This window comes from Bos indicus x Bos taurus, chromosome 5 (genome assembly GCF_003369695.1).
Source record: "Bos indicus x Bos taurus breed Angus x Brahman F1 hybrid chromosome 5, Bos_hybrid_MaternalHap_v2.0, whole genome shotgun sequence".
Taxonomy (NCBI): domain Eukaryota; kingdom Metazoa; phylum Chordata; class Mammalia; order Artiodactyla; family Bovidae; genus Bos; species Bos indicus x Bos taurus.
The window spans coordinates 70,689,613-70,708,074 of NC_040080.1; the positions used below are offsets into that span (position 1 = coordinate 70,689,613).

General features: G+C 38.3%; 1 protein-coding gene across 3 annotated transcripts in view; it reads left to right on the plus strand.

Annotated features, from left to right (window-relative positions):
- The window catches only part of SRGAP1 (SLIT-ROBO Rho GTPase activating protein 1), a 311,091-nt gene that overhangs the window by 266,338 nt on the left and 26,291 nt on the right, over positions 1-18,462 (plus strand). The window contains exons 12-16 of one of the 3 annotated variants that reach the window (XM_027542431.1): positions 1,645-1,678; positions 4,739-4,799; positions 4,952-5,029; positions 7,095-7,229; positions 17,859-17,964. In XM_027542431.1, the coding sequence (XP_027398232.1) occupies positions 1,645-1,678; positions 4,739-4,799; positions 4,952-5,029; positions 7,095-7,229; positions 17,859-17,964 (414 nt within the window). Of the gene's footprint in view, positions 1-1,036; positions 1,140-1,644; positions 1,679-4,738; positions 4,800-4,951; positions 5,030-7,094; positions 7,230-17,858; positions 17,965-18,462 lie in introns of all 3 variants that reach the window. The other 2 variants (XM_027542430.1, XR_003511173.1) reach the window with 2 other exon arrangements.

Sequence of the window (18,462 nt, forward strand, 5' to 3'; positions counted from 1 at the left end):
AAGTAAGGAGTTCAAATCGAAATGTCCAAAGAAAGGTCTTCAGTCTCTTCTTCCATGTATTCCTTGCAAGAGAGTTGTAGAAGTTGAGTCATGTGATCCTGGATCTCTTTGTTCTAAAGGGAGAGGACAGAAGTTTCCCTCTTTCCAGTTACAAAGCAAGATGGTGCATGGTTTCTAAATATCGTACATGGTACCCTGGATGTGCCTATGTCAGAGAGACTGACTTGTCTGTCACAGCAAGCAGACTGGGGATGGAGAGAGTTCAGAACAGAATAAATAGGTGCATCATAATTCTCTCCAGATAGTTAGGTGATGAACTAGTTTGTTTTAAAGAAATAATAATTCATGTGAGCCTGGACCTACTACCCCTAGAAGTAGCTTTGAAACAAAACTCTGTTTTTCACTTGTGACCCATTAATAGCTTATTTTACATAAAATAAAATCCTATTAACTACCTGAGGAATATCAAATAGATGTAATGTTATTTGCCTTGAAGAATTACGTTGTAAGTAAAAATATTGCATTTAATTTCTCATACTGGATCTTTCAGAGTCTGCATTTTTACGACATGTTGTGTCTTTTGTGTGACCTACAAGTCGAATAACACAGATGTTGGTTTATAATGCTTGGCCAAAGAGCTTGCAGTTTCATTCGGTGATGCTTACCATTTTTAAAACAAACAAACAAATGTCAGTTACAAGAAAAGAATACTGTGACTAAATAGCTGGTATGGGTTTTGATGCATAAAGGAAAGGAAAGTGAAGTCGCTCAGTCGTGTCCGACTCTTTGCGACCCCATGGACTATAGCCTACCAGGCTCCTCTGTCCATGGGATTTTTCAGGCAATAGTACTGGAGCGGGGTTGCCATCAAAGTAAATAAATGGGAAAGGGAAAGGACTGTTCTCCTCCGTGGGTGGGAGTGGGGGTGGGGAAGGAACACAAGAATTCCTGTGTCCTGTAATTTTGATGTGACCTATGGGTGTTTCATTTGTTGTTTGATTTCTGCCATGCTCAGTAATTATATTCCCTCCCTTAGGCCTCCAAATGTTCCCCCTAAGCCCCAGAAACACAGGAAGTCCAGACCCCGCTCACAGTATAATGCTAAGTTGTTTAATGGGGATTTGGAAACATTCATCAAGGTACTGGCACCAGCCATCTGGGTGGCTGATCTCCACGCTTCTTACTATAATGGTCTCAGCCTCTCATAAAAGGAGGCAGGTCATTATGTCCAAGTCTGTCCTGGGGCTCTTTGCTTTCCCAGAAAATCAATATAATATTTCCTGAAGTCAGAGAGGAAAGACTGTTTGGTTTGAGTGCCTTCAGAAGAGGGAATAAACATGGGTATTATTATACTGGCAAAAGAGAAAGCCCTCTTCTTAAAAAAAAAAAAAGCCATAATTTGTACAAAAAGGAAAAGAGCTACCTGATAAAATGCTTTAGTTCTACTCATGCAAATGAGACGGCACAAAATATATCTGAAAGTCCATTGTTAGGCTAGCTTTGAAGCACAGCAAGTTTCGATTTCCCATGACTTGAGGAATTCATTATATTGGACAAATTGTAAGGCCGTGTGGTCTGTATCTGGAGCTCTGCTGTGTTTACTCTGTCTTCTTTTTCACCCTGTATTTCTGATAATGCTTCTAGCCGAGGACGAAGGAATTCACACGCGAGACATCAGGTACTGTGCTCGAGGGAAGTCGCGGGCACAGCCTCTTTCACTCTTGATACCATTTTCAAATCACAGTCATGCTTGGCTTTAACTGGATTTTTTAAGGTCTTTAAAAGAAAAGTGTTTGCAGTTGGAAATTAGACCGATTTTACTTAGAAAAGAATTATATAAATCAAACACTGATTTTAAGGGGAGTAGTCCTCTACTAAAACTGGATAAATGCTTAGGTTTTACATTATGTATTTGGCAAATATACCAAATTTTGTATATATTTGATAAGAGAGTCAATATTAAATACCAAGTGCACATTTAATACTGGATATTGGACTCTCATGTAAATTATACAAAATAGAGAACAACGACCTAGGATGCAATGTTTCCGATGACTGAATTTATATAGGAAACTACATCATTGGTAACCTCCCTTAATACTATGTTACGGTGTCTTACTTTCTTTAAAGACATATCTTTTATTGAATATGTACACTAATGATTACAAAATATGTGTGTGTGCATGAATATGGATAGATAGACCCATACAAACATACATACATGAAGAAATTTAAAGCCTCCGGCAACCTTTAAAAATGAATCCTAACCCTGGAACTGAGTGAAAGCCACTGGACAACCTAAAGAGCAATCACGAGTCTGTTGCTATTAGCCTTAAACCCAGAAGAGCCTTATTGGCTCTAATTTAATATAAAATTATTGTCAAATTTGATTATCTGGTTTCCCAGCCCAGGGCTTACAAACAGGGGCAAATTAGGTAGAGAGAAGGGAACGATCAAATGAAAGCGCTGAGATGTGCAGCTGATGGCCTGGCAGAGAAGGAGAATATAGAACAGCTCGAAGAGGTAGACGTATGATTCCATTATATTTGATAACACAGTATAAGAATGACTGCTTAAGATCATAGAAAGGCACATATTATGTTTTTGAAAGATTTTTCATTAAGAATAGTTAAAGGAAACCAAATTTAGGCATGAAAGGAGGAGCAAACTCCTAGCAGGGAAAACTTAACTTCTGTAAGCTCCTCTCGGTTCCAGATAGAGTGTTAAAGAATCTTTGGCCCAACAGTGAAACAGCAGGTATCGTGATCTCTACACTTTTGAAAAGTGCTCCGTCAGTTGAGATCCCCACAATATCACTGTAACACAACAAGGAAAAAGCTATTTTTCCTCTATTTCCCATGGGGAAACTGAGACACAAAGGGATTTGTTTGAATGGTCAGTGGAGCATAGCCCATTGCTTCACTTCCTGTAAAATATTTTCTACCAAAGCATCTGGCATCCATGAAATTAAATTAAAACATGCACATTCATTATTTCTTGGCTCCAAAATTCATTATATGAAATGAAATACTAATGATAGCTGAAGGATTAGCAATTAGCTGAGTAAAGATGAAAATATTTTTAAAATAATATGAAAACCTAAGACATTTCTATTTAGAACTTTCTTAGTGCAAACATTTTTCTTTTAATAACCTTTTATTCTTGGTTTCCCTTTTTGTTTTAATACTAAGTTCAGCCAGGTTGCCAACTAATAGTCTCCTTTCATCATTTACATTTAAATATTTGTTGCTCTTCTAGATTACAGTGTTATAGGAATTGTTCATATAAAGGTTACATTACCTGAAACAAACTTGTATCCTAAAGAAAATATCCCCTCTCATAGTTAGTAAGTTTTGATAAAATAATATGGCCATTCTTGAGCCAGCTAGTTCACATTAAAAAAGCATTGTTATTCTTCAGGATCTTCTTTAAGAAATGAATAAAGTTTATGCTCCTGAAACAGATTGCCTAATTAGAGAAACTTAATGCAGGCTCCAGAAGTAATTGAGCCATTAACTGGTTTATACACTGTTTATATTGTCCTAAAACTGAAAATGAAACTCTCCCTCAAGAAGTATATTACCCATTCTAGGAACAGTAAAAAGTTGGATTGCTGGACTACAGTCTATTTCCACTCCTTCCACTTTTCTTAATTGGAAAGGTTAGTGGATTCGTAATTGTTCTAACATATTGAGACAACCAAATTCTTCTTGTGTCGCAGAATAAAATTCCCCATGAATTAGTGCCTAATTTCAGCTAAAGTTTGAAACCTTCATACTTTCTTTAAAGCTCTAATTCCTGAAAGAGCAGAATCTGAAAAGTAGATGAAAAATAACTCCGTAGTCAGTAACCTTCTTTAACTACATGGAGTGCATGGCATTGACACGTATTTAATTGTGACCTCAGCAGCTCCTTCATCTCATTTGTCATCCTATACATGTCTTAATACATTTGCAGAATTCACATTTGTTCAGTAGAGTGTGATGCCTGTATTACAAGATGTAGAGAAAGAAGGCCGAGAAATGTCCCTTCTAAGAAAACAAGATCTAATGGGGTGCACATTGGTGCCATTTTTTTTCTCCATCCTTAAAACATGAAAATATAGCAATGAAAAATCTTTAGAGGGTGAGTCAGATCTGATGCAAACTAAATAAATACATGACACATTATGAGCAGCTATAAAGCACTTCTCATGTTATGCATCTGGAAACACAGAGACCCTTTATAACTGTCATCATCTAGATGGTGGACTCTCGGGGGTGCTACAGAGAGGATCCTGAGATGGCTGAACAGTTGTGTTTGTTGACTAGTACAGTCAGTCAGTCCTAAGATGCTACGGTTAGAATATACTCAGCTCTTTTTAGGTCCATTAGATTAATTACTTGTGTAAGTAACCTTTTTAAATATTAAGTGATTTACATAATTCATTTTGGTATGTGAGCCTACATGCAACTAGAAAAGGTGAATTAGCTATGGCATCCTTAGGCATAGCAGAGTGAGTTGAAACAGAATTGCCTTCAACGTATTTAATTTGGTTTGCCTCAGAACTGAAATATACCTTTGGTCATATATAATTCTATATTTGGCCCTTGAAGAATATTTTAGTGGGAGTGTGTTTGGAAATGATCATCTAAATGAATGAAATGCATTCCTTAATTAGGGTTAACTATAAGCTTTATTGTTATATGTGATTTGTGCCTCTGCTCTGCTGTTAACTGGTTTCCATCTCTTGACCCAGGACTCAGGACAGATCATCCCCCTCATTGTGGAAAGCTGTATTCGGTTCATAAATCTCTATGGTAAGCCCTAAACTGCAGTGTTCTTACCTTAAACAATTACTAGGAATCTTGCAGTAAATGTGTCTTTCCTTTTAATACTTAATGGTTGGGAAAAAGGGAACCTGGAGGATGTGATGGAATCTCTCATGCTCTTTCCCTTCTGTTCTCTTTAGGTCTTCAGCATCAGGGGATTTTCAGAGTGTCTGGTTCCCAGGTGGAAGTCAATGATATTAAAAATTCATTTGAGAGAGGTAATTGCACATCTGTACCTATAAGCAAACTTTGTTTAAAAGTCATCATTTTCTGTAGAGAAAAGTGGCATACTCATCCTATATGTCTTTAAAACCCTTCTCTGCATTTCTTTCTTTTTGGATGTTGAATTAAGAATCTATTTAGAATAGCTGAGAACTGAAGCCAAACTCATAAGGCTTTGTTATCAAGTCTAGAAAAGCATATGGGTTTTGTATCCTTGGTTTAGGACCAGCATTGGTAATCCTCAGCACGCTATCAAAGGTGGCTCATGAAAGGGTTCTAGAAAAGTGGCAAGAACAGCTGTGGCCTGCATAGCAGGTGTTTGAGGTGACTCATCCAAGCTTCGTGTCTACTCCCTTTGTCAGGAGCTCTTCTTCCTCTCATTGACATCTCTAGACTCCATCCCTGTGACCTTAGTTGGTGCCTTATTCTTGATCCCAATTGACTTTCAAATAAGTCCTCCTGAACTGTTCATTCGCACATTATGATGAGTATCAGGCAGACCTAGAATCAAATCACACTTCTGCATTTACTAATTGTGTGATTTGGGTCAAGTGACTAATCTCTTACTTTGGCCTCAGTTTCCTCAACTGCAAAATTCTAGGATTGGTGTGAGAAATAGATAGAAGCCATGAAAGTGCTTAACTCTTAAGTGGTGGCTCTTAGCTCATAATGCTCTCCTATTAAAATGATTTGTCTTATGTCTGCTTTTGGATACATCTGCACCTTCCTGCCCTTGCCTGAAAGTCCAGCCAAGGATGCAGAGGGAGGGACATCATGGCTTGGAGACAGGGCCACCTCTCTTGGTCCTATTTGTCCTGACTCAGACTTGGTACAAAGCCAAGTTTGAAACCGTGGTTGAAGAAGTCAACTTGGAGCCAGATTGTTTTTCCTCTTCCAAATCCTCTGAGTGATATGATGTATAGAGCAGAGGAGTCTCCCCTCAAGACTTAAGTGTCCAAGTCTCTTACATGGACCATATTCAAGATAAATTGAAATATAGTAAGGCATCAGGTTCCTGTGCCAACCGTTGGAGGCAGAAATGGTTTTCTTACTTTTCCTTGGACATTCCCCTGGTATTTGTTGTTTGTTTGTAATCTCTTTGGGTGAGGCTTTCTCACAGTGGGCAAAAAAAAATTGTTTTGGTGAATTCATGTTCAGTGATTTCCTGCCCTAGAAGCAGAGAAAAAGGAACCACAAGTCCCTGAAAATAAACTGCCCCAAGAGGCAAAGAAAAGTTAAAATGCAGTGTACAATTTTTGTGAACTTTAGAAGAGCAGACCTATGAATAAAAAACGGAGTTTGATTTAAGGCTGCACGTTATGTTGAACTTCTTAAGAATTTTATTTCAGTTTAGTTCTCAGGAACGTGACCTAATATTTTAAAAGCACCCACCATAAAGAATAATGTGATTTTATGTTTGTGATATATAAATTTCCCACTTTTTATACACATTCTTTGGTACTGTTAAGGGTACGTTTTCAAATTCCTGTCTGATTTCAAAATTTCCTACTGCTGAAGTCAACTTTCAAATGTGCTATAAACACCACCATTCACTTTGAGAAACACTTACTTAATGGTATTTAATGGTATTCACAATTAGTTGAGTCCTATAATATTTCTGATAAATTTTCCTGATCCATACAGCATAGCCAGACAGACCTATGTTGTTTCTTTTTCCCCAGTAGGATGCAAGACACAGAATGTAGTATTTGAATTCATGTCAAACTAAGATTACAGATTTTAGCTTTAAAAAAAAAAAAGTTAGGTCAATTATAAATCCCACAATATTTTATTTTAAGTTTTTAGGTAATTTGTAAGGGATTATTTGGTAGCATATGATAGAAAAAAAGCTTTATTTTGGCCAACTATTTTTAGGTTAATCATGGGGTAGAATATCTAAACCAATTATTTTAATTTTAGTAGCATGTAATCTTTTAGTAGTATGTAATTAAAAGATACATGTATATATAGAAATGTGTGTGAGTATAGAAACATATTTTTGTTCAGAAATAAAAAGAGAAGCAATGTGCATGTAACTAATTTGCTGGGTTTTTTTTTTAGGTGAAAACCCTTTGGCTGATGATCAGAGTAACCGTGATATTAACTCAGTTGCTGGCGTTCTAAAGCTCTACTTCCGTGGGCTGGAAAACCCCCTCTTTCCTAAGGAAAGATTTAATGATCTGATTTCTTGTGTCAGTAAGTGGGCTGTGTTATTGTTTGTTTTTTTTTCCCTCAATTCTTTCCCCACCAGAATTATTTGACTAACCAATTTCCTGGAAAAGGCAGCAGCCCCGTATCTTCCTCCCCAACCATTACCCCATCACCACCAAATTTCTGAGACCACTTGTCTTAGATCCAGCATGACTCATCCACCCAGCTGTGGCCTCGCCCTTCGCTGAGTGGGCTCTGCTTCTGAACACTACCCAGGTTCCATAGAGCCCAAGAGCTTCCCACTTAGTAGCTGGGACAGAGCAGAGAAACAGATGCCAGCTCACTGAAGGCAAGGAGGAAGCTGTAAGCATGGAAATGTTAACTGTTTTTTGGCTTTTGGCTCTTGGTCTTTTCCACCATCTTTGTTACTTGGAAAAAAAGGTAAAAGGAGATAAATGATCATTATTACAGTACAGGAACAGTAGGTGGTAATTATCTGTCAGTGGGCATCCCCAGCTAATATAATAGGCAGAGTGGCTCTGGGAGCATGTATGATGTATTATGAAACCCATAATCAGCAGAGCAAACCATTGCTTTTTCTTCAGGGGGTGGGGGGCTCTTGACACTATAGGAAAGAAGGTGAAAATAATACTGGGAATGAGCCACATCCCATATGTCTATAAACTCAGTGTCCCTTTAAGTCCACGTTCCCAGGCAAGGCTGTTGAACTAACTTAAATTACACAGTGAGGGCTTTTGTGAAAATCAAGCTTTACTCTAATGAACAAACCTCCTCCCCCATCTCCCCCACTACCCACCTGGATCAACAAGTCCGAGTGACCTCAGAAAATCTCTCCACTCACCCCCCCTTCCCCTTTCCCATTGCCAGTGCTTTGGTTTCTCACTGGGAGATCCTACTCCTACGTTTCACCCTCTTTCCTTAACATGCTTCATGCCAGGCACTTGTCTTGGCACTTTACATGTATGAACTCATTTCATTCTCACAGCCCTATGATTGATGGATTGATGTTCTCCTGATTTTCTAGGTGATGAAACTGAGGTGCGGAGAGGTTAAGAAACTTTCTGGTGAGCAAGGTGGACCTAGGATTTGGACCTAAGCTGTTGGAGTCAAAAGCCTAGGTTCAGAAGGGCAAATTGAGTTTTATATTTCCGTCACCACCTCCCACCTCTCCCCACCCATTTAAAATCTATTTCATTATTTTCCACCTGAAAACAGACTCCTTGGTATGGCCCGTTCATAGTATAAATTTCTTCCTGCATCTGATCTCTCTCCTTTTGTGCACTCATCTCCTACCACCTGCTCGGTTGACTTTGTTTCAGTGATAGCAACCTGCAGACATGCTGGACCATTTCCCACCTCCGTGCCTTTGCTGGTGCTGCTGTATCTGCTGTCCCTCGTGACCATTTGACATCCACAGGGAAGGATGTGCTGAACTGGCACTCCTCCCAAACTGCCATCCACCCTCGCACCTGAGGCAGCGTTAGTCACTTTCTCCTCTACTAATGTTCCATTGTGTACCTGTGTCTGTAATTTTTCTTAAAGCCCCACATTACAATTTTTTAACCACTCTGTCTCCTTCTACCAGAGAAGAGGATAGTAAGAAGAGGAAGAACTAGTAAGAGGAAGAAGGCTAGTAAGAAGAGGCTAAGAACAGAGGTTCTAGACTCCAACAGCCTAGGTCCATATCCTAGGTCCACATTGCTCACCAGAAAGTTTTTTAACCTCTCTGTACCTCAGTTTCATCATGTATAAAATCAGGAGAACATCAGTCTATATATCATAGGGTTGTGAGAATGAAATGAGTTGATACATATGAAATGCCAAGAAGAGTGCCTGGCATGGAATCTGTTCAAGGCCATGCCTACCTTTAGCTCCATGGGCGTGTGAGGTCGTGATGGACTATTATGTTCTGTAGCCCAAACACTTGGCATAGTTAATGCCAGACATATGATGAGGGCATAATGCATAGTTAAATAGAATTTAAATTAGGAGTCAACATTCCACCAAAATCGCTTTTAAATATCCGTCTGTATTTTTGCCTGTATCAGGTCTTAGTTGTGGCTTATGGGATCTTTTATTGTAGTGTGCGGGCTCTTCGTTGCAAAGCATGGCTCTCCCCCTCTAGTTGTGGTGCACGGGTTCTCTAGTTATGGTACACAGAGCACGTGGGCCCTGTGGTCGTGGCACACGGACTCTTTAGTTATGGAGTGTTGACTTTCTTGCTCCGAGGCATTTGAGATCTCAGTTCCCTGACCAGCTGTCTAACCGGTGTCCCCTGCATTGGAAGGCAGATTCTTAACCACTAGACCACCGGGGAGGTCCCCTCCCCCAAAATCATTTTGTTGGCAACCATGCCTAGAGTCCTAGATCTCACTGAATAGGAATTCCCCAATCATAATTACCTCCACCCCCACCCTGTACAGTCTGATGCTTGTGTGGAATTCAGAAGTGCGCCTGTGTGTCCATTCCATGGCCCTCACGTAGCTTGAGTCATCACAGCAGCTTCTGACCCAGCTGGAAAGAACTGAGAAGAAGCTGTCACACTTCTGGAATTCCCCTTTGGCCATGTGCAAAGATTTTCCTCACCAGCCTAGCCAGAAAGTTTATATCTGCAAAAAATGATAAGCACTGTCTAATGTTCAGTGGTTTTCTACATACATAGATCGTCCACACTTACGTTTACACATACCAGCTGGGTAAAGACTACTGGGCTCCATTGTCAGTTACTATTGCAGATTCACATCACACTTTCATGAATGAGAAATACTATTTCATTATGATTATTAAAAGCTGAAGCCTTGGAGGCAGAAAGATCTAGATTCAAATCCTAGCTTCACCACTTAGCAGCTTTGTAACCTTGGGCAGAGATCAATATTTGATCTTTTTAAATATATATGTCTTTATCTACTTCATAGAGTCTGTGTGAAGCAAAAGGAGACAATCCATACTAAGTGTTTGTAGCATCATGCCTGGCACACAACGAGCCTCAGTACATGTTGCTCGCAACACATATTGCAGTATATGTTGTCATCATTACAACTGTCACAGTTACTCCTGCAAACTCAGGTCACATATGCCAATACCTGGGTTAGCCATTTACCAGTCTTAACCTGTTCAAAATATGTATTTCTTTGCTATAATTATTTCACAAGCATTTAGAAATGATGTTAGTTTAACCCAGACATTGTGTTGGTTCCGACATGATTTTTCCCAGCACAATAAATGTGTTACAATCAAAGACAAGCTTTCTCACAAGTAGATGTGAAGCAAAATAAGAAGATCATAAAGAAAAAAATGGAAAATCTACAGAAATATCTTTTATTGCAAAGAATGCCTTACATGAAATGCTACAGGGGCACATAAAGAAGCTGCAAAGACATTTCCCCCTGTATTTAAACAATGAATTAATGAAAAATGGATTAATAATCCTTGGGCTAATTAGTATGAAAATAGTCTCTGTTGGCAATGAATATCCACAGGACCAACATCTCAAAGAAGTGGGAGCCCCTGGCGACTAAGGCTGCTACGGTTGCTAGGTGCACACACCAGTAGATTTAACTATGCCAGTAATTTAAGTAGTGTTGTTAATGTTTTTGTTAGTTCTCTAGTTACAGATTCTTAGATGTTGTGCAGTGGTTTGCCCGTAAGTCCTGTTGTTTTTAGTGCATAATTTTGTAGAACGGAATGTTTTTCAAAAACACGTAATGGCACCATGAATAGCAACCCCATTTCTTCCAACATCTAATCTATTTAAAAGGGAATTCCTGGTTATTATTGATTTACCTTTAGGTAAGCATTTTCTCTTACCAGTGTGACCATGATTGATATACCTGTATTTTTCCTGGATTTTCAATAAATTTGAACATGGTATGTCATTCATTATTATATCCTTCCATTAATATTACAGACTTTTGATGATTATTGCCTACAGTGTTGCAAAACTTTCTCAGGATTCAAAGACTTGACTTTTGCATTCAGGAGGTTTAAAATATACTAGAAGAGATAAGATATTTATTTACAAATAAATTCAGTCTAAGTTTGTGATAGAAGCAAAAGACTTAGGAATGTTAGTGGAGAGAGGTCTCATGGAGATAGATTGCTCTTGTCCATGTCATCTCCTAGTATCGCCTTCATTGGATTTGATTTTCTCTACTAAGGTAATTTCATGTGATATTTGTATAGAAAAACTTCCCTTTTCATCTTTTATTCTAGGAGTTTTTCCCTTTTCATCTTTTCTAAGAGTTTAGATAAGTCTCTGGAACACCTGCTACCTTTTGCTTACCTGTTTTTGAATTGTTTCTGGAAAGACTGTGTGTGGGGGGTGAGTTATTGTGCTATTCATATGCCTCTAAATACCATATTCTCTGGAAACTTGTAAATGTAGTAAAAGAAAATTTGTCTTAGCATTCTCTCTCTCTCTTTTTTTTTCCAATGTGCACTGTTCATCCCCAATTCACTACAAGTTTCTTTTTAAAAATTATCTGGATAAAGACATCAAAGGCAATCTAAATTTGAAATAAACTTGATAGCGTCTCCATTTCTCACCCAAGGGTTTTTTTGTTTGTTTGTTTTTAAACAACCATCCACTTTGTGAATGGTTTTGTGACTGCTCCAGATCATACCCACACAGTCCGGGCAGCTTCTGGAATGTCCGTGTACCATGGCTCTGAGGCTCCCCAGGGCACAGATCCAAGCGACTTGCTCTAGTAGAGCAGCTCAAGCAATTCATGGTCTTTCCTGGCTGCTTCAGGGCTGTGAGCCCAGAAGAAGCGTTTGTACTTTGTTATGTGCTGTTATTTAGGGGACTGGTTTTACAAAAGGAAACATCTTTTTTTAGGAGGGTGTTTTTTTTTTTTTTTTTTACCTATGGGGCAACAGAGGATAAGACGATTAGATGGCATCATCGCCTCTATGGACATGAGTTTGAGCAACCTCCAGAAGATAGTGAAGGACAGGGAAGCCTGGTGTGCTGCAGTCCATGGGGTCACAAAGAGTCAGACATGACTTAGCAACTGAACAACAACAACAAAAGCAACATTTAGTCATTATAGAAAACATAGTATTTAAAAAAAGCACATAGAATACTTCTCCCATAATGCCACTACCCAAAGAGAATCAGTGGTGTGTGTGTACACATTCTGATCCCTGTGTATAGTCATATGCACACACACTGTTTTTAAAAAGCCAAAGTGGAACTATACTGTCCCATTTGTAACCTACCTTCTTTTTTACTTATTTATTGTAGGAAATTTCAGATGTCTACAAGAGGATACATAAAGATATATTTACATATAAATAATATAATTGCCTTGCTTTAACAGTTTCCATGTGTTAGCCAGATTTGTCCCACATACATTGCTTTTTTATCATCCCTCTGACATCAGATCGTTTCATCTGGGTGTGTGTATCTCTGGGAGATGATGCTTCTTTTTTTTATACAACATAGCCACAAAACCATTTTCATACCTTAAAAAAAAAATTCCTTAAAATCATCCAATAGCCAAGCACTGCTTTTTAAAAATAATTGCTTAATATGCAACTAACATGTGATTACTATAGAAAAATTAGAAAATAAGTAAAACAAATCTAGAATTCTTATGCACAAAGATAATATTAACTTTTTAAATATTTTCCCAGCTAGATCATATATATATACCTATGTATTTCTTAAAATTTTTTTAATTGGAATATAGTTGCTTTGAGGCTTTCCCAAAATAGCTCAGTGGTAAAGAATCTGCCTCAAGTGCAGGAGATGCAGGCCACATGAGTTCAATCCCTGGGTCAGGAAGATCCCCTGGAGGAAGAAATGGCAGCCCACTCCAGTATTCTTGCCTGGAGAGTCCCGTGGACAGAGGAGCCTGGCGGGCTGCAATCCAAAAGAGTTGCAAAGAGTCAGAGCCGACTGAGCACACATGCACGCATAGCTGCTTTACAGCGTGGTGGTGGTTTCTGCTGTACAGCAAAGCAAATCAGCCATACATACACATGCATCCGCTCTTTTTTTGGACTCTCTTCCCATTTAGGCCACCAAAGGGTACTGGGTAGAGTTCCCTGTGCTGTGCAGTAGTTCTCATCAGTTATCTCTTTTATACCTAGCAGTGTATGTATGTCAGTCCTAATCTCCCAATCCATCTCATCCCCTCTTCCCCCCGTGGCATCCATACTTTTGTTCTCTACATCTGTGTCTCTATTTCTGCTTTGCATATAGGTTCCCAAGTACCGTTTTTATAGATTCTACATATATGCATTAATATACAGTATTTGTTTTTCTCTTTCTTCATTTTGTATGCCAGTCTTTAGGTCCATTCACGTCTCTGCAAATAGCACATTTTCCTATGTATTTTTAAAGCAGCTTATTGAGAGACAATTCTCATACCATCAATTTATCCATTAACATGTACAAATCAGTGGTTTTTAGTATGATCACAGGATTAGGAAAGTAACCAAAATCAATTTTAGAATATTTTCATGACTCCAAAAAGAAATCTCAGTTAGCAAACACTCATAACCACCATCACCCTCAGCCCTAGACAACCACTAATCTACTTTGTATCTCTGTGTATTTACCTATTCTGCCTATTTCATATAAATGAAATTATACAATATATGGTCTTTTTTGATGGGCTTAATTCATTTAGCATGTTTTCAAGGTTTATTCGTGTTGTAGCGTATGTCAGTACTTGTTTTAAATTGCCAAATAATATTCCATTATGTGGCTATACCATAACTACATACTTTTGATTAAAAAAAAAAAAGCTGCATCATGCCAAATGACTGCTAGTGGATATAAGATTTCTTTTAGACATGATGAAAATGTTCTATAATGGACTGAAGTTGTGGTTGCTCAATTCCAAATGTACTAAAAACTATAAAATTGTATACTTAAAATACATGAATTATATCTCAATAAATCTTAAAATTTATTAAAAATTATCATACCCTATTTTCTCTTTATAAACTATTTTTAAAATTTAATGTTATTAACACTTTCTCACATTACTAAGTTATTTTTCAAAATATAGTTTTTAGTGTCCATATAATGTTTTTTATTCTATTTAACAAATTCCCTAGTTTTAGAAAATTAGATTGTTTCCAAAAGTGATTTTGCAGTTATACAAAAATACCATGATGAGCTTCTTGGTACATAAATCTGTTTCCTATATCTGATGGTTTTATGGAAAAAGCTTTTGAACTCTTTTCCTGGTGTTCCAATGTATGTTTTTGTTGCTAAAAATTCTTCAGCTTTATTGCCATACACGGTAGTTTTCTCTCTGAGCTCAAAATTTCTGTTTGCTGCCTTACAATGATTTTCTCAAAGATTCCTTTTCTCTGCAAAAATGATTAGTAGGCTTAGTATTGAAACAGATAAGGCTCCTTAGGCTAAGATTTAGTTTCTTTACTAATTTCTATTTGATAATTCAGCAGAAGGAGAGACATTATTTATATATTTATGTCTATGATGTTGCTTGTTAACTAGGAAAGAACTCAATTGGTTAATTCATAGAACTCCAGAAAGAAACCCCAGTTAGCAAACACTCAAACCACCATCACCCTCAGCCATAGACAACCACTAATCTACTTCGTATCTCTGTGTATTTACCTAAATATATGTAGATCTATTAATGGTTAATTAGAAAGATTTATAAGCAGTTCATTTCTTACCTAGAAGAACAGCTGGTAAATCATCTCAGGGCTAAGATTTATTCAATATGTTAAAAGGTCTCTTTTTCTCTTTCCTTTTCATTCACACACATATACTATTACACATACAACTGATTGATACTTTGACATTATTAAAACCTAACACTGAACCTAAAACTATCCTGCATGCTATGATAAGTTGCTTCAGTCGTGTCCAACTCTTTGTGACACTATGGACTGTAGCCCTCCAGGCTCCTCTGTACATGGGATTCTCTAGGCAAGAATACTGGAGTGGGTTGCCATTTCCTCCTCTAGGGGATCTTCCCAACCCTCAGATGAGGGATCAAACCCTCATCTTTTAAGTCTCCTGCGTTGGCAGGCAGGTTCTTTACCACCAGCGCATTTAAATTCCCCTTGATTATTGCTTGTTGGGCTATGGAGTTCAGAAATATTTGCCTGCTCTTACATAAGCCATTTCTGCATGTGACTACCAAGGAATTTCCTTCCCTTTCTTCCTCCTTAAGGATAAATCTGCATCTTATGTTTTCTTATTTGTTTTCTGACAAACACCTTTACAAACAGTGCCACAGAAGAGCTGATATTTTCAGAGGAATGGCCATTTGAACTTTTGGCCATTTTCTGAATTCACTTCTGTTTGGTGGTGAATTTTTCACACACATTTACATGGAGCTGTCAAACCTCCATGCTGTGAAGTTGGTATGCTGACATGGGAATCTTGCAGTGCTAGGGAAGGAACGTAAATTAGCCAAGGGAGCTCTGAGCATGTGACTGAGATTGGGCAAATCCCACTTTTACCTAATTACATTAGATGCTGATGAAAAAGAATCCCAGCATAAAAGAAATCCAGGTGAAATATGATCTTCCTCACTGACAACTTGTCTGAGGAAAAGATCTTTTCATGTTGTGGTTGTTCACTTGCTAAGTCATGTCTGATTCTTTGTGACCCCATGGACTTCAGCAGCCAGGCTCCTCTGGCCCACTGTCTTGGAGTTTGCTCAAATTCATGTCCATTGAGTCAGCGATGCTATCTAACAATCTCCTCCTGGCTACCAGGTGGTACACTGATAAGGAAACCCACCTGCCAATGCAGGAAATGAGAGACCCAGGTTTGTTCCCTGGGTCAGGAAGATGATCTGACATAGGAAATGGCAACTCGCTCCAATATTCTTGCCTGGAAAATTCCATGGACAGAGGAGCCTGGCAGACTACAGTCCATAGGGTTCACGAAGAGTTGGACATGACTGAGCACACACACACACTCGTCTTTTCACGCAGTATAAAATTCTGAAAGATTATGAATTGCCACACTCAAAGCCAGCTAGAAATGCACATTAGAGTGTCCATAGCAAACATAAATTTTGACACGCTAACTGGACTCTGGAGAGTAAATGAGTCATTTGTACCAGAGCAAGACTCTTGTAGGATGCATGCTGCCAACCAGGTAATATCGTGGTCTGGCCTTTGGGACACATCCGTTCGCTCTATTCCAGGAGTGCCAGCCTTTCTGTTTTGCTTTGGTGTATGTTCACTGTAGCTGCAGGGAGTGCCAACCTCACATAATTTTATCCGGTCTTCTTGGTGTCACTTTTTTACACTCCTGTTGCTTTTCTCCCCTAAAATCTTTATTTGGCATCTCACGGGGCACCCCCTCCCCCATTCTTTTTTTTTTATTGCAGTAAAATAGACATAAAATTGGCCATTTTAATCTTTTTTTAATGTACAATTCAATGGCATTAAGTTCATTCACATTGTTTTGCAGCTATTACCATTGTCTCCAGAACTCTTTTTTTCATGCTGTACTGAAACTCTGCCCATTAAACAGTAACTCCCCATTCCCCTCCCTCCAGTTCTGACAGTCACCACTCTACTTCCTGTCTCTGTGAAATGGACTACTCTAAATACCTCATATAAGTGGAATTATATAACATTAGTGTATGGCTTTTTGTGTCTGACTTATTTCACTTAGCATAGGGCCTTCAAGGTTCATCCTTGTTGTAGCATGTATTAGAATTCTGTTCCTTTATAGGGCTGAATAATATTTCATTGTGAATATATACCACATTTTGTTTATCCACCCATCTATCAATGGACATTTCTACCTATTGGCTATTAGGCATTATGCTAGTGTGAAACTAATATGTAAATACCTGTTCCAATTCTTTTTAAATAAAAATTTGAATCTACCCTTAAGGAGTAGGGAATTGAGTTTAGAACTCAGAAATTAGAGGCAAGAGGATTTTGAATTAAGATGAAGCCTCTTGGAAGTAATACCTGTATATTCTTCTAACCTAAAGATGACAGGCCCCCTATGGAATTTGACAAACATTTAAGATCAATACTATATTAAATGTGGTTCCTTTTGCATTTATAGATGCAAAATTCACCACACCGAACTCTCAGTGCCTTGCAAATCATCTCTAGGTATTCCATCTTCCCTCTCTGTATAGTGTGGGTTTTCCAAGTGTCCCGTGAAGTTGTCATGAAAGACAAACCAATTGCTCTGGGACTCTTGAGACTGAGTTAGGTAGAAATGTTGATGACTTGATTATTGAGTCCTTTGATCCTACTGAGACTCTTGAGTCACAGTAATTAACAAATACATATGTGAAGAATTAATGAGTCATGCAAAGGGAGAGGTATCCTATCCCCAAAAGTTACTTTAGTTAATGTGCAGCGAAAAGGAGTTTAAACCATACCAGATGCAAAATGTGGAAACAGCAACAACTGAAAATGATTTTTAAATTTAGAAGACTCTAAGCTGCTCAAAGCCAAGCCCATGGAAATCAGAGAAAACAGTGATGAGTCAGAAGAGAGGTCCTCGAGTACACCCAAGCAGATCACTCACTGATTTGCTTTATTGGTTACAACTACATCTCACCTAAAGGCAAAGTGTTGCTTATGTTCAGATAGGTACTGAATTTGGGTGCTACAATGTTCTGCTTTAAATGTGGCTGGTAAAAGGATCCTAACCATGTCCTTTTCTGTCTGTAGGAATAGATAATCTCTATGAGAGGGCGCTTCACATCCGCAAACTGCTCCTGACCTTGCCCAGGTCGGTCCTTATAGTGATGAGGTACCTCTTTGCCTTCCTCAATCAGTAAGTACCACAAGTCTTTGCCAAAATGCTCATTTTAATTCCCTGTGTACCACTCTGAATTCTTTGTTCTTGGATTCTGTAAAATGTACATTGGGTTCCTTTTATTAGTGGAGTCGAAGAGAAGATTATTGAATAGAGACTGAAGGTGCAGTTTTCCTCAGCAGATCAAAGTCATCATGTGTGAGCTACCTTATAAGGTCACACAATGACCTAAATAAACCTCATCACCAGATGTAGAAACTGGCCATAAATGCAGAAATGCACAAATATTACTAAAAAGAACACTTTTCAGTGAAATATGTGCTTTTTTCCAACTTCCATCCAAAGCCAATGTCATAAATGTTTTTGTCAAAATGATGTAAACCGCCTGCTCACTGCAGAAAATTTCTGTGATTTTTAATGTTATAGTCAGGGAAGGAAGGGAATTGTAGGTGAGACTTGTACACAGATCCAAAAAAGAATTGTCTGCAAATTGAGTATAATGAGACCTTGTCAAAA